This window comes from Muntiacus reevesi, chromosome 8, assembly GCF_963930625.1.
Source record: "Muntiacus reevesi chromosome 8, mMunRee1.1, whole genome shotgun sequence".
In the NCBI taxonomy this organism is placed as follows: Eukaryota; Metazoa; Chordata; class Mammalia; order Artiodactyla; family Cervidae; genus Muntiacus; species Muntiacus reevesi.
Window position 1 is genome coordinate 32393657 of NC_089256.1, and position 14502 is coordinate 32408158.

Consider the following 14502-nt stretch of genomic DNA (forward strand, 5'->3'; position numbering starts at 1 on the left):
AACTGTCCATTTCTATCATCTGGCCTGCATTTATTGCCCATGATTCTTCTACAAAGAACTTGCCCTCATCGACTTTGCCCTGAAATGAGTCTGAATTGGAAAGGTGGGATCAGCGCTCCATTCTTTCTCTTCGTTTACCAACTAACCTGTTATGAGTTGGGTGTCCAAGCAACCTCCAAAGTGACCGATGAGGTTTTTTTAAGTCTCCCTGTGAACTCTTGGCTTTTTGTACATTTGATTGTTTGTATCCACTGTGCTCAAATTTTTAATGTTCAGCTTGTTTGGGGCTTCCTGGGCTGAGTTAGTGGCCCTCAGTAAACTGTGGAGGGTTGATGAGGTTTGGCGCTTCTAGAGTTGCAGAAAGTGCTCGCATAGACAAGAAGAGAGTGGTGTCAACCCCACGTGAGCAAAGTGTTTCCAGTAGGACAGATGGGTCAGCTGTACCATGCTTGAAGTAACAGGAGAGAGGTTCTAATGAGCAGTCACTGACACAGCAACTGGAAGGTCACCAGTGGTCGTGATAAGAGGGCCATTACAAGGGAAACACTGGAGTGGGTTTGGGGAGGAAATTACAGCGAGTGAGTATTGATTATAATTGCAAAGAATTTCACTGTTAAGGGAAGGAAAAAGATAGGATGGCAGCTGGAAAGGGGAATAGGGTCAAAAGAGCTCCTATTAAAAAATTTTACTTATCACAAAAATTTTTTTGCAGTATAGTGATTATCCTTGGGGTTGCAAAGAGTGGGACCCAACTGAGCAACTGAACTGATAGTTGATTTAAAATGTATTTATTTTTGCAAAGTGATTTGGTTATACATCTACATATTCTGTTTCATATTCTTTTTCATTAGGGTTATGACAGGATATTGAGTAAAATTCCCTGTGCTGTCCAGTAGGACCCTGTTGTTTATCCTTCCTATATATGAGTTTGTATCTGCTCAGCCCGGGCTCCCAATCCATCCCCCCACCCACCTGGTAACCACAAGTTGTGAGTCCGTCTCTGTTCATAGGTATGTTCGCGTGTATAGTATTTTATATTCCACATGTGATTGCACAAGTGATATACGGTATTTGTCTTTCTCTTTCTGACTTGCTCTTTTTCATGAATGAGTAACGTTCCATTCTGTCTGCATACTTGGCACCTTCTTCATCCACTCATCTGTTGATGGACATTCAGGTTGTTTTCATGTCTTGGCTATTGTAAATAGTGCTGCAGTGAACCCTGGGATGCATGGATCTTTCTGAATTATGATTTTCTCTGGATACATGCCCAGGAGTGGGGTTGCTGGGTCATATGGTAGTTCTAGCTTTAGTTTTTTGAGAAACCTCCACACTGTTCTCCACAGTGGCTGCACCAGTTTACATTCCCACCAACAGTGTAGGAGGGTTCCATTTTCTCCAAACCTTCAGCATTTATTATTTGTAGACTTTCGCCATTTTGACCAGTGTGAGAGCATCCCGCTGGGTGAGGTTTTTAAATCCCACTGGCATCTCTGTTGTCAGGCGCCTAGAGAGGAGTATAGAGTGAGAGTGTGGTCTGATGGCAAGGGCGTGGTGCCAGGCATCCGGAGACCTGCCCGGCTTGCCCGGCTCTCTGACCTGCTGTCATCTGTCAAGCAGGTAGGACTGTCAACTGAAATCCCTTTCCGCTTTACCGTCCTATGGTTTCATGACGGAAAGCGGGCCTTAGGGGCCACGGGGAGTTGCGGTTGGCCATTCTGATGAGCGATGACCAAAGACTGTCTTAACTGTCTTCAGGCGCTTGATTAATTGTCACAGTGACTGTAGTTTGCATCTCCAGCATAAGACAAAATTGCCTTGGACTGAAGCAAGGGAAAAGTTTGGTTTGATGAAGAGGACTCTTGCACTCTGCCACTGATTAAATTCTGGAGTTGGGGCTCAAGAGAAGTGGTGGGATCACCATTAATAAGAGAGAAGGCTGACAAAACATTTGCCTACTGGGGCTTTAGGTGGGCTGGACTGAGACAGGGCTGAATTGATAGTTCCCCCGCTTCAAGAAAAGGAGGCTGTAGACTGCAACTTCGGCATTTCTTGGACCCAGAAACTGGCAAGCTTGCTGGTTGTCCTTTCTTCCAGGATGACTTCCTTGTTGTTTTTGTTGAAGAATCCATAAGACAGGGGAGGTACAGGCCTGAAGAGTCTCAGACACAGGGGTCCATTACACGGAGCATTTTAATACTCACCCTGATAAGTGAAGGCTGTTCCTTACCATCACTGAGACTTTTACATTGTTTAGAGGCAGCAGAAAAATCCAGAGGCATATTGGGTTTAATGACTACTGAGCAACACATTTAACTATGGATGTGTAGGTTTTACTGCATTAGTTATAGGGTGAAAAACCTCTTTCACCAGTCAGCCAACATGGGGTCTGCGTTTTAAACCGTCTCTGGATTGAATGAATCCCTTTGCCCCGTTTCTGAGATACCGTGGCCAGCGTGGCTGTGATTGCCAGCATCCCTGTTGAATCATTTGGGAGAAAGAAGTTAGGCTCTGCCCCCACACGCAGGGTAAACAGTCGTACAAGCGCATGCCTCACCTGGAGTCTCCACGCCAACTGCCTCCCTGATGCCCTGAAACGTCCTGACTCCCCAGAAGTTAAGACATATTCCCTGGGTCTTAAGGAAAGGCTCGAGACTTGCATTTTAGTGACTTTGTGGAATAATGCTGGATGAGTGGTTCAAATCCTGCACACGAACCCTCTAGAGAGGTTCTAGGGAAGTCCTCAACAACAGTATTGGTTCCTCTGAGGAAATGTCTGATGAGGACAGTGTTCCTGGGGCTTCCTGGTCCACTGGTTAAAACTGCCTCCCAGCGCAGGGAGTGCGTTTGATCCTTGGTTGGGGATCTGGGCTCCCACACAGCCAAAAGAGTCAAAACAGAAAACAGAAGTAACTTGTAACAAATTCAATAAAGACTTTAAAAATGGTTCACAATGAAAAAAAAAAAAATCTGAAAAAAAGACAGTATTCTGGTGTGACAGGTAGTTTCAGCACCTCTTCATTCTCTGGTCAGTTGCAGAATCTTCAGAGCCCGCTCTCAGATTCCTCCTCGTCACGGACATTTATGCAGCACCTGCCGTGTGCCAGCCATTCTCCAAGAGCTCTGCATGTATTCATTTAACTCTCACACTGTCCTATGCATATTACCCAGACCCCGCGCCTGGGAAGTGACTGTCAGGCTTCTATCCAGCAACGCAGCCCCAGCATCCATGCCCCTTGTCTGGACCACCAGGCACACGGCCTCCCCGCAGACCACTCACCCGACCTCAGGGCCCACCTTTTCCACGGCCTGTCCAGCGTTCGCCTTCATGCCCTGCCGAGCTCCGCGGCCCACGATAGCACAGTCCCTGCCCCTGTGCAGTCATTCGGGGTGTGCCGTGGGACCCAGGGGAGCGGGGGTTGGCTCTGTCTCCCCAGCACCCAGCACAGGGGGGTAGGCGTTAAAGCCGCAAGTCCAGAAGAGAGAGTGGTCTGAGCCCATGCCCAGGTGAACGCGCAGGGGCTGGTCTTGCAGGGCTGGGGGCAGCCAGCACCAGCCGGGCGCGGGGCCCGCAACTTGGGGACCGTTCACTGTGGTCTGGCCGCAGAAGTGATGTTTGGCAACAGAAACCTGTGGGGAACACTGCCTCGGAAAGCCAGTCTACAGCTTGGCGGGTCCTGTCATTGATCTGACGGGATACCATCACTCTGGGGGCAGGTACAGGAAACCCAGACTCCCCATGTGGTGCCAACCTCTCTGCAGCCTCTTCCAGGCCACCTGTGCCCCCAGCCCTCTCCTCGCCCCCATACAGCCCCCCACAACGTCATCTTTAACCCTGACTGCAGCTCTCGGCCTGCTCAGGTGAGCCCAGCAGACGGCCCCCAGGGCCTGCGTGACCCTGCCCCGGATGTGGGCGGTGAGCTTCACAACAACACTCCTGCCAGTGACGTCCCACTCTTCCCTTTGAGAGCTCATCCTCAACTAGGATAATTTGTGGTTTAGCCAGGGCTGTGATTAATATGTTTAGATTACTGATCAAACATGCTTCCTAAGAAGTGAATTAGAATGTCTCCTGCTGATGTCCTCTTGAAGCCGGTCCCCTCAAGCATGACTGAAGTATAATCCATTTAGAGGTTTGGAAAAACTCGGCAACAACTGAGCTGATGTTCATTGTTTGGTTACTTACAGACCAGTAACAAATACACTGGAGGAGGAAACAGCAACCCACTCCAGTGTTCTTGCCTGGGAGTCCCATGAACCAAGGGGCCTGACGGGCTACATTCGCAAGGTCTTCGAGTTGGACACGACTAATGAACAACAAATATGTTAGGACTATAAACGTTGTCATAGAGCTTCTGTTGGGATGAGATGGCTGAGCGTCAGGAACAACCCGCTAGGCTGCACAGTGCTGACATCAGGAGCCACTTGGGGTTACTTGGGGCCCCCCTCTTCATCACTTGATCACCTCAAAACACCCCGCTTCTTCCAGGCCTGCTGTGACAGCTGCAGCCCTAGAGACTGATCTCCATGCACACAAGCCTCTCACCAAATTCTCCAAGTTTCACTGGTATCCTGGGGCCTTGGCAATGCCAAAGATGGCCTTGTCCCCCACTGGCAACCTTGGCAATGTAAAATTCCCTTCAGAAATCCCCATATTTACCCGGCGCATGCAGGAGGAAGGGAGTGGGATTTAGGGGTTTATTCACCTTTCATCAGAAATGTCTCATTTCACAAGGAACAAGCTGGGAGTCAGCTCATCGCCATCCTGTGACCACGCGTCTCACCCTCAGCTGCACCAGAGAATTTGCAGGGGTGGGGGCGGGGTGGCGGTTTGCAAATCCCAAGGCCTGACCACTCCCCAGGGGCAGTCTCTGGGGTGGGACCCAGGTGTCAGAGATCTTTTATTTATTTTTTTTGCTATACCACTTGTGGGATCTCAGTTCCCCAATCAGGGACTGAACCCGCTCCCCCTGCATCAGAATCACAGCATCAACCACCAGGCCTCCAGGAAGTCCTGAGATTTTTAAGCTCCCCCAGTGACTAAGGTGCTGCCAATCTGGGCCCTGCCCGAGGTAGACCAGATGGCAGTGGGAATGTGCCGCAGCCTGCCAAAACAAGACCTCCTTGTTCCCTGTGCTGGGGCCATGCTCCCTGAGGAGTTCCAATTAGCTACATTCACCTGTGACTATTTTTCCACAATTCTGCCCGCAGAGATGTCATTTAATTATCAAAAAACACACCCCACTCTGTGATCTAAGGCATCCACCTGAGGATGCAGCCGGCATCCTGTGCTTCTCAGAGCCCTAAGAATCGGTGTGGCTTTTGTCCCAGCCTGCTACTTTGGGAGCTTATTTTTCAAGCATCGCACTCCTCTAAGATATGAGCTAAAAGAGGTGATATTCTTACTAAATCAAAATACTGTGTAGGTATTTGTGAGTGTAAGTGTGGAAAATGTCATTTTAAAATAATTTTTAAAAAACATCTTCTTTAAAACTGTCTTTTATTTTAAAAACAATCTTAATAAAATACCTAGAAATGAACCTACATAAGGAGGCAAAAGATCTGTACTTGGAAACCTATAAGATACTGATGAAAGAAATTGAAGATGACACAGATGAAAAATGTGTTCTTGGATTGGAAGAATGAATATTGTCAAAATGACCATACTACCCAAGATAATCTACAGATTTAATGCAATTCCAGCAAATTACGAATGGCATTTTTCACAAAACTAGAAAAAAAATTTTAAATTTGTATGGAAGCCTGTACACATATTCTTTTACTCTGTATAGTCAGAGCAATCGTGAGAAAGAAAAGCAGAGCTGGACAAACCAGGCTCTCTGACTTCAGACTATACTACAAAGCCACAGTCATCAAAACAGTGTGGTACTGGCACAAAAGCAATTATCAATGGGATGGGATGGAAATAAACCCATGCACCTATGGTCAATTAATCTATGTGAAAGGAGGCAAGAATATACAATGTAGAAAAGACAAGGTCGTCACTAAGTGTTGCTGGGAAAACTGGACAGCTACATTTAAAAGAATGAAATTAGAACCTTCTCTAACACCATACACAGAAGTAAACTCAAAATGGATTAAAGACCTAAACATATAACTAGATACTACTAATATAAAACTAGAGGAAAATATAGGCTGGACACTCTGACATAAATCACAGCAAGACCTTTTTGGATCCATCTCCTAGTCAGAGATAGATAAAAATAAAGAAATGGGACCTAATGTAATGAAAAAGCTTTGCACAGCAAAGGAAACCATAAGTAAAACAAAAAGACAACCTACAGAATGGGTGAAAATACTTGTAAATGATGCTACCAACAAGGGATTAATTTCCAAAATACACACACAGCTCAATTAAAAAAACAAACAGCCCAACTTAAAAAACAAACAAAAAAAATGGGTTCAAGACCTAAATAGACAATTCTCCAAAAAAGACATAAAGATGGTTAAGAGGCACATGAAGAGATGCTCAACATTGCTAATTATTAGAGAAATGCAAATCAAAACTACAATGAGGTATCACCTCACACCTGTCAGAATGGCCATAATCAAAGTCAAGAAATAATAAATGTCAGAGAGGGTGTGGAACATCCTACACTGTCGGTGGGAATGTAAATTGGTGTAGCCATGATACAGAACAGTACGGAGGGCCCTTAAAAAACTGAAAACAGAGCTACCATACAGTTCTGGAGTTCCATTCCTGGGCTCATATCCGAGAAAACCAAATTCAAAATGATACATGTACCCAAGTGTTCACTGCAGCACTATTCACAATAGGCAAGACAGGAAGCAACCTAAACGTCCACTGGTAGATAAACGGATAAAGAAGATGTGGTACATGTACACGATGGAATATTACTCAGCCATAAAAAAGGATGAAATAATGCCATTTGCAGCAACATGGATGGACCTAGAGATTATTATACTGAGTGAAGTAAGTCAGAGAAAAACAAGTATCATATGATACCGCTTATATGTGGAATCTTAAACAAAAATGATACAAATGAACTTACATATTGAAACAGTACAAATTAGGAGTTTGGGATTAACATATACACACCACTGTATATAAAATAGATAACCAACAAGGATCTACTGTTTAGCACAGAGAGCTCTACTCCGTACTTTGTAATCACCTATAAAAGGAAAGAATCTGAGTGTGTGTGGGTGTGTGTGGGTGTATAACTGAAATACAGCCTATCTTCTCTTTGAACAGTCTTCATCCTTTATCATAAGCTCTGGGGCTTAGGCTCAAAGTTTGCTCATAAAAGGAAAATGTGCAATGTGACTGTGTTAGGATTTTCAATTCTTCCCTATTACATTATATTTAAAATGTGTTTTATTTTAGCAAATTTGCACACAGATAGAAAGATTAAAAATAAATAAAAATTTATCTGCACACAGATAAATTATTTGCACACTGAATAATTTACTTAAAAAGCTTGGAGGCATGCTGAGTAATCAACGTGGGGCTTTTAGTTTTAAAAAGGTACTGTCTCCCCCACCCTGGGGTGATGGGGGTGCCCTGACAGGCCTGGTGGCCCTTGAATCCCGCTTTCATCTTCTTTGTACAAATGACACGAAAGCAGAGCAAGCTCAGCTGGCTCCCCCTGCTGCTGCCAGGAGTTAAGGGACTCAGGAAACAGGACCAGGGGACCAGGGGTCGGGGTGTCTGGACACCAGGGTAGGACTCTTCAGCGTGACGTCAAGAAAGACTGGTACTCACAATGCACTGAACTCAGGTGATTTATTGCTTTAAGTAGCTAAACAAGAAAGAGAAGAGACAGGCTGCTGGTTACATCAGTCAGCACTCTCTCCAGGCTTTGCAGCTGCATCTACTTAGAGCCTCCACAGTATTTTCTGGACGACATAAACACATCATAACACGCGTGGGAAGCGACCTGGCCAAGGACACACGGATTACAGAAACACCATAGAGGCTCCCCACCAGTCAGCTGCCCTGAAACAACAGAAAGAAGGTGTGTTCCTAGGGTGTGCTGAAGACAAAACCTTAAATGTTTTTTTTGGCATTAATACGAACACAGAATACTTTCGCGGACATTCTGCCCAAGTGGGTACAAGCACAGAATTCCCTCTGCGTTTCCCGATCACCAGTATCTATGGGAACACTTAGAGAAAAGCCAGGAGGTGAGGCACCTCCCCTCCCAATGTCACGTTCTTTGCCAAAGCAGCAGGGTCCAGGGGTTAGACAGAGGAAAGCAGTGGCCGGGCTCCAGGGCTTGTTACAAGCACCCAGCAGCTGCAGCAGCAGCAGGGGCTGGACCCCCATCTCGGGGCGGGGGCTGGGGGCAACGACCACGTCCGCCTTGACTGGCAGCCAGGCAGGCCCCGGGGTTTGGCCTGAGGCTCCCTGGAGACCGTGGGTGGTGCAGCCCCTCCAGGAGCGGTAAGAGTCCGGGTTGGACTCCCAGCCCCGAGGTCTAGAAGCGACCCGCCCTCCTGGGTGCTAACACTGGAGCCCAGGACACATTTCAAAAGGATGTGCAGAAACCAACGCTGCCGAGGACCCGGCCCTCCTCAGAGGGCTCATTAAGCTCACCATGAGGGGTCACGCCAAGCCAAAGGTAACGCGCCACTCCAGGGCGCACAAGCCCCCAGCCGGCCGGCCCAGCGAGACTCAGGGGCGCTCGGCTGCTGCGGGCCCCGGAGCCACCTCCGCGGAAACCCCCGCGCCGGCATCCTCTCCAGGCTCAGCATCCTCTCCAGGCTCAGAGCAGGGGCGCCCCGCGCTGCCCCCTACAGGGGCCGGGCTGGGGCCCGCGGGGCCGTTCTGCACAACCTCGCCCTCCACACACGGCCGTCCGTCTGGACACGGCTTCTCCACGGGGCCCTCCGCCCAGCCGGGGGCCGCCCCTTCCGCGGAGGCCCAGTCCTCCCGCCCGGGCGCATGGCTCCCCGCGTCTCCCGCTCTGGGAAGCTGCTCTTCTGGGTTCTTCTCGCTTTCTTCGGCTTGCCGCTTGCCCCTGGCACGGAGTTTCCCTCTGGATTTCCTCGTCGGCCTGTTACGCATCTCGTCTCGGGAGAATCGCCACTGAAACTAGAGATCGGGGGAGAAGGGAGATAAATACATGCAGCTTCCGTGACCCCGGAGCATCCCTGGACACGAGCTCTGCGTTCACACCCACGTCTGGCAGCGAGACACACAAGGTCCGCTATTCCCCAGCCACGGCCCAAACCTCGCACCCACTGGGAGCCAGCAGCTCCTGCCACAGCATGGACTCTAGGGGTGAATTTCCGGGGAGAGGGCCCCATACCAAAGGCCTGGGAAGGGAGGTGCTGAAACCCTGTCATCTGGAGAAGCAGGAGGGGTGTGGGCACACGGGCCTGCTCTTCCTCAGGGTATCACCCGGGTCAGAACCTGGGCACTCAGGTCCCCCTAAAGGACTGGCAGGCCGTGCCAGCCACCAGCTGCACCCCGCTCTGCTAGAGAGCCCCCCCAAAGCCTTCACTCCCTTCTGGGCCAAGCAACGCCCAATGGCCAGGCCACGTGGGGACAACGGACCATCCTCCTGGTCCCCCCAGCACTGGTCAGGTCACTGCGGTCACCGTGAGGGAGCCCAGCACCTCCTTCAGCCACGGCCCCCTTCCCCACCGGCGTTCCCACAGCACTCCCCCTGAAACCTCCTCCAAACCCACCCCAGCTGCCGCTTCCCAGGGAGCCCCACGCTGCGCTCCACGCTGCGCTCCACGCTGCGCTCCCTGTGGGCAGGGGGGTCCACGGAGCGGAGAGACCCAAGGGCACAGTCAGCACCAGGGCTGGACAAGGACTGGGTCACAGGGACGCCGTGGAGGGGGACTGCCCAGGGCAGAGTCCACCCAGCTCGGCTGCGTGCTAATCTATACGACGGGGGAGTTCCTCTAACTTAAATCAGGGCGGTGACTCTATCTGCACCAAGTCAGATAATAAGGACTTTAGGTTTTTCAGGCCACGTGTTCTCTGTTGCAGCCTCTCCACTCTGCTATTGTAGCGCAAAAGCAGTCACGGGTAATAATACATAAACGGCCGTCACCGTGTTCCAATAAAACTTTATCGACAACATCAGGCAGTGGGCCGGCCCCTTTTGGACTGAGAGCTGCAGTGAGCCAAGCTCTGCCGTAGGTGTTCACGTCCATTTGATGATTCGACAATCCACGTGTCAGGCTTAGCGCTGCATCCAGCACATGATGTACCAGGTGTATTCACCGCGACTGATGCTGCATGTCAGTTCAGAGCGTCAGGGATGCCGCCTGTCTTTGGCTCCGGCATCCCAGGGATACAGCAGGGAGTCTGGTGCGGAGAAGATGCTCAGAGCCCTTTGTGAGACAGATGACGGGGAGGACTCAGCGCCGGCCAAGTTGGCTGCCCTGCGCATCAGGGGAAGCCGGTCCTGTAATTTTAAGTCAAAACACAGCCTGGGCTTTAGCAAGGAGGCGGGGGCGCATCCCCACATCAGGTCTGGAGGAGCTCCAGAAAGAGAGATTAATCTGGGAAGAAAAGAGGAGTAAAACATCCAAGTCCTGCTGAGCCTGCTGACAAGAAGAGCCACTCTGGAGGGAGGCGGTTTGGGAGCCTGTGCACTAGGGAGAAATCCGGGTGCAGAGCTGGGGCAGACACAGAGGCGCGAGGGGCGGTGAAGGAAGGCAGAGACGTGGGTCCCTGTGTTCACAAGGGAGGCACGCGCTGTGCAGACGGCTCAGAGGGGACCACGGCCTTCCCCTGCACCCCAGAGCTCCGCCGGCGGGGTGGGGGGGCGGTGTCCCCTCTGGAAACTTGGGTTTTACAGGGAAGGGAACGGGGTGGGGGGGGGGCGGAGGCCTCGACCCCAGGGGAGGGTGTCGGTCTCCCCACCCCTGGACACGTGGCTCCACTTGAAGTTGCACGTCTTCCTTTCGCTTCATTTCTTTCCACGTGAGTCGAAGCACACTGGTGTCACCAAACCCGGACTTGGAGCTAAGCCCTTCTGCGACTTAAAGAGAAGCGAAGGGAGCCTTCCGTCTGAATGACTTCTGGTGAGGCTCCACGCGGGCAGCTGTACCATCCAGGGAAAACCATTTCCTAAGGCTTTACCACACTGCAGATAAATCTGGGTGCTTTCCCAGGAAGAAGCAAAAATGTACCGCAAAAATTCTTTAAAAATCTGCCACCTCCATGGCATTCTCAGCGGGAGAGGTCTACTTCCCCAAATAAGACATCTGCCTGGACACACTCAGGGCTCCGAGATGGAACACATCCTGGGGTGAGCGCGCTGACTCCTTTTGAACAAGACCGGCAAATCTGGATATTCCATCAACCAACAGGAAAAGCAGTGAAGTGTGTATGCTGAGGTTGTGTGTGTCAGGCGCTCAGTCGTATCCAACTCTTTCAGTCGTATCCAACTCTTTGCAACTCCATGAACTGTAGCCCGCCAGACTCCTCGGTCCATGGGATTCTCCAGGCAAGAAGATTCTTCAGCCAAGACTGCAGCAGGCATCTTGGGGCCCCACGATCACCAGTGGGGGACTAGGACCTCTGACCTCAGCACGGATGCTGTGGCCTCCAGGGCCAGCCCTGCATGGCTCTTGGGTACCATGCGGTCATCCTTCATTACTGCTGCCTTCTCGTGTGCTGCTGCTGTGTTTTAATTTCAGCCCACACGAAGTTTTTTTTTAAATGGGTGTCTCCAAATAGTCAGATACTCCAAATACTCTCTTCATCTGCATGGTTTTACAAAAAGGCCAGTTAAGCTGGTCAATATACAGCGAGCTGAGAGCCAGCCAGCTCTCAGAGAAGTTGGAAGAAGTTGTACTTTTGTAAAAAAAAAAACCTGGTGAGACTGCTTCGGCTGAAAGGCCCAAAGTAAGACAACACAGTGCTACAGGTAGTGTGGTGGCTAAGACCCCGGTTCAAACCCCGGTTCTGGTGTCTGGTAGCTGTCTGTTGGCAAAGTAATAGAGGAAAACAATAGAATGGGAAAGACTAGAGACCTCTTCAAGAAAATTAGAGATACCAAGGGAACATTTCATGCAGAGATGGGCTCAATAAAGGACAGAAATGGGATGGACCTAACAGAAGCAGAAGATATTAAGAAGAGGTGGCAAGGATACACAGAAGAACTGTACAAAAAAGATCTTCACGACCCAGATAATCAGGATGGTGTGATCACTCACCTAGAGCCAGACATCCTGGAATGTGAAGTCAAGTGGGCCTTAGGAAGCATCACTATGAACAAAGCTAGTGGAGGTGATGGAATTCCAGTTGAGCTATTTCAAATCCTGAAAGATGACGCTGTGAAAGTGCTGCACTCAACATGCCAGCAAATTTGGAAAACTCAGCAGTGGCCACAGGACTGGAAAAGGTCAGTTTTCATTCCAATCCCAAAGAAAGACAATGCAAAGAATGCTCAAACTACCACACAATTGCACTCATCTCACATGCTAGTAAAGTAATGCTCAAAATTCTCCAAGCCAGGCTTCAGCAATACGTGAACCGTGAACTTCCAGATGTTCAAGCTGGTTTTAGAAAAGGCAGAGGAACCAGAGATCAAATTGCCAACATCCGCTGGATCATCGAAAAAGAGAGTTCCAGAAAAAACATCTATTTCTGCTTTATTGACTATGCCAAAGCTTTTGACTGTGTGGATCACAATAAACTGTGGAAACTTCTAAAAGAGATGGGAATACCAGACCACCTGACCTGCCTGCTGAGAAACCTGTATGCAGGTAAGGAAGCAACAGTTAGAACTGGACACGGAACAACAGACTGGTTCCAAATAGGAAAAGGAGTACGTCAAGGCTGTATATGTCACCCTGCTTATTTAACTTATACGCAGAGTACATCATGAGAAATGTTGGGCTGGAGGAAGCACAAGCTGGAATCAAGATTGCTGGGAGAAATATCAATAATCTCAGATATGCAGATGACACCACCCTTATGGCAGAAAGTGAAGAGGAACTAAAAAGCCTCTTGATGAAAGTGAAAGAGGAGAGTGAAAAAGTTGGCTTAAAGATCAACATTCAGAAAACTAAGATCATGACATCTGGTCCCATCACTTCATGGCAGATAGATGGGGAAATAGTGGAAACAGTGGCTGACTTTATTTTTCTGGGTTCCAGAGTCACTCCAGATGGTGATTGCGACAATGAACTTAAAAGACGCTTACTCCTTGGAAGGAAGGTTATGACCAACCTAGACAGCATATTAAAAAGCAGAGACATTACTTTGCCAACAAAGGTCCATCTAGTCAAGGCTATGGTTTTTCCAGTAGTCATGTATGGATGTGAGAGTTGGACTATAAAGAAAGCTGAGCACCAAAGAATTGATGCTTTTGAACTGTGTTGCTGGAAAGAACTGTGTTGCTGAGAGTCCCTTGGACTGCAAGGAGATCCAACCAGTCCATCCTGAAGGAGATCAGTCCTGGGTGTTCACTGGAAGGACTGATGTTGAAGATGGAACTCCCATACTTTGGCCACCTGATGCAAAGAGCTGACTCATTTGAAAAGACCTCGATGCTGGGAAAGACTGAGGGCAGGAGGAGAAGGGGAAGACAGAGCATGAGATGGTTGGATGGCATCACCAACTCGATGGACATGGGTTTGGGTGGACTCCGGGAGTTGGTGATGGACAGGGAGGCATGGTGGGCTGCCGTTCATGGGGACGCAAAGAGTCGGACACGACTGAGCAACTGAACTGAACTGACTGTCCTTAGGCAAGACAGTAATCTCCAGAAGAGCTGCCCTTGCCCCCGGGGGCTGGGTGAACACCCCTGGGGACCCACTCACCCGCAGTGGATGTGAGTCACTCCCGGGAATCCCACTCACCAGGCGGTGGGGTGCAGGAGGCCCACTCATAGCGCCCCCTGCAGGCGGCTGGTGCACACGATCGTGCCCATCCCCCGGGGCCCAGAGTCCACCCCGGACCCTGGCTCTTTTTTTCTTTCCTTTTTAAATTATTTATGCATTTATCTGGCTGAGCCGGGTCTCAACCGTGGCACGCAGGATCTCTTAGCTGTGGCAGACCCTGGCGAGTCTCTAATGCGAACCTGATGTCCTCGCAGAGGCTGCTCTTACTAAGTGAACAGCAGACGAGTCCTGGCCGCGTCCGGATTCCCGCAGAGGATCACGCTGCACCACCCTCCTGATACACCACGGAGGACACGGCCGGGCCAGGCCTGCGGGGGGCGCTCTGCTCACTCTTTCCAGGCCTCCACCAGGGCTGCTGGGCGGAGGAGGATTTGGGACTGTCCACGCCGAGCTGGATGGGACTACTCCGACCAGTGTTTTTCTGTCCTTCGGAAAACTCTGCCAAGCCAAACGCCTTCAAGGATGGCACCATTCTGTCTGTCTTTAGATGGAGGGTGGTGATGTCACCGACTCCCCAAGCTCCTGGGAGACCCCAGCCACGTCACCTGGAGGCTGCACTGGAGTCCTGCCCTTCCCTCTCTCCTTTGCAGGGAGCACTCTCACAAAGCAGGGAAGTAGTCCTGGCTGAACCTCAGGGTCTCT

The 14502-nt window shown here is 50.0% G+C and overlaps 1 protein-coding gene across 2 annotated transcripts in view; it reads right to left on the bottom strand.

The window, feature by feature from the left end:
- Positions 1-7749: 7749 nt before the first annotated feature.
- RFTN1 (raftlin, lipid raft linker 1) overlaps positions 7750-14502 on the bottom strand; it is a 210648-nt gene continuing 203895 nt past the window's right edge. For both annotated transcript variants that reach the window (XM_065943157.1, XM_065943156.1), the window contains exon 10: positions 7750-9079. In XM_065943157.1, coding sequence (XP_065799229.1) covers positions 8660-9079 — 420 coding nt within the window. In that variant the 3' untranslated portion in view covers positions 7750-8659. The remainder of the gene's footprint in view (positions 9080-14502) is intronic.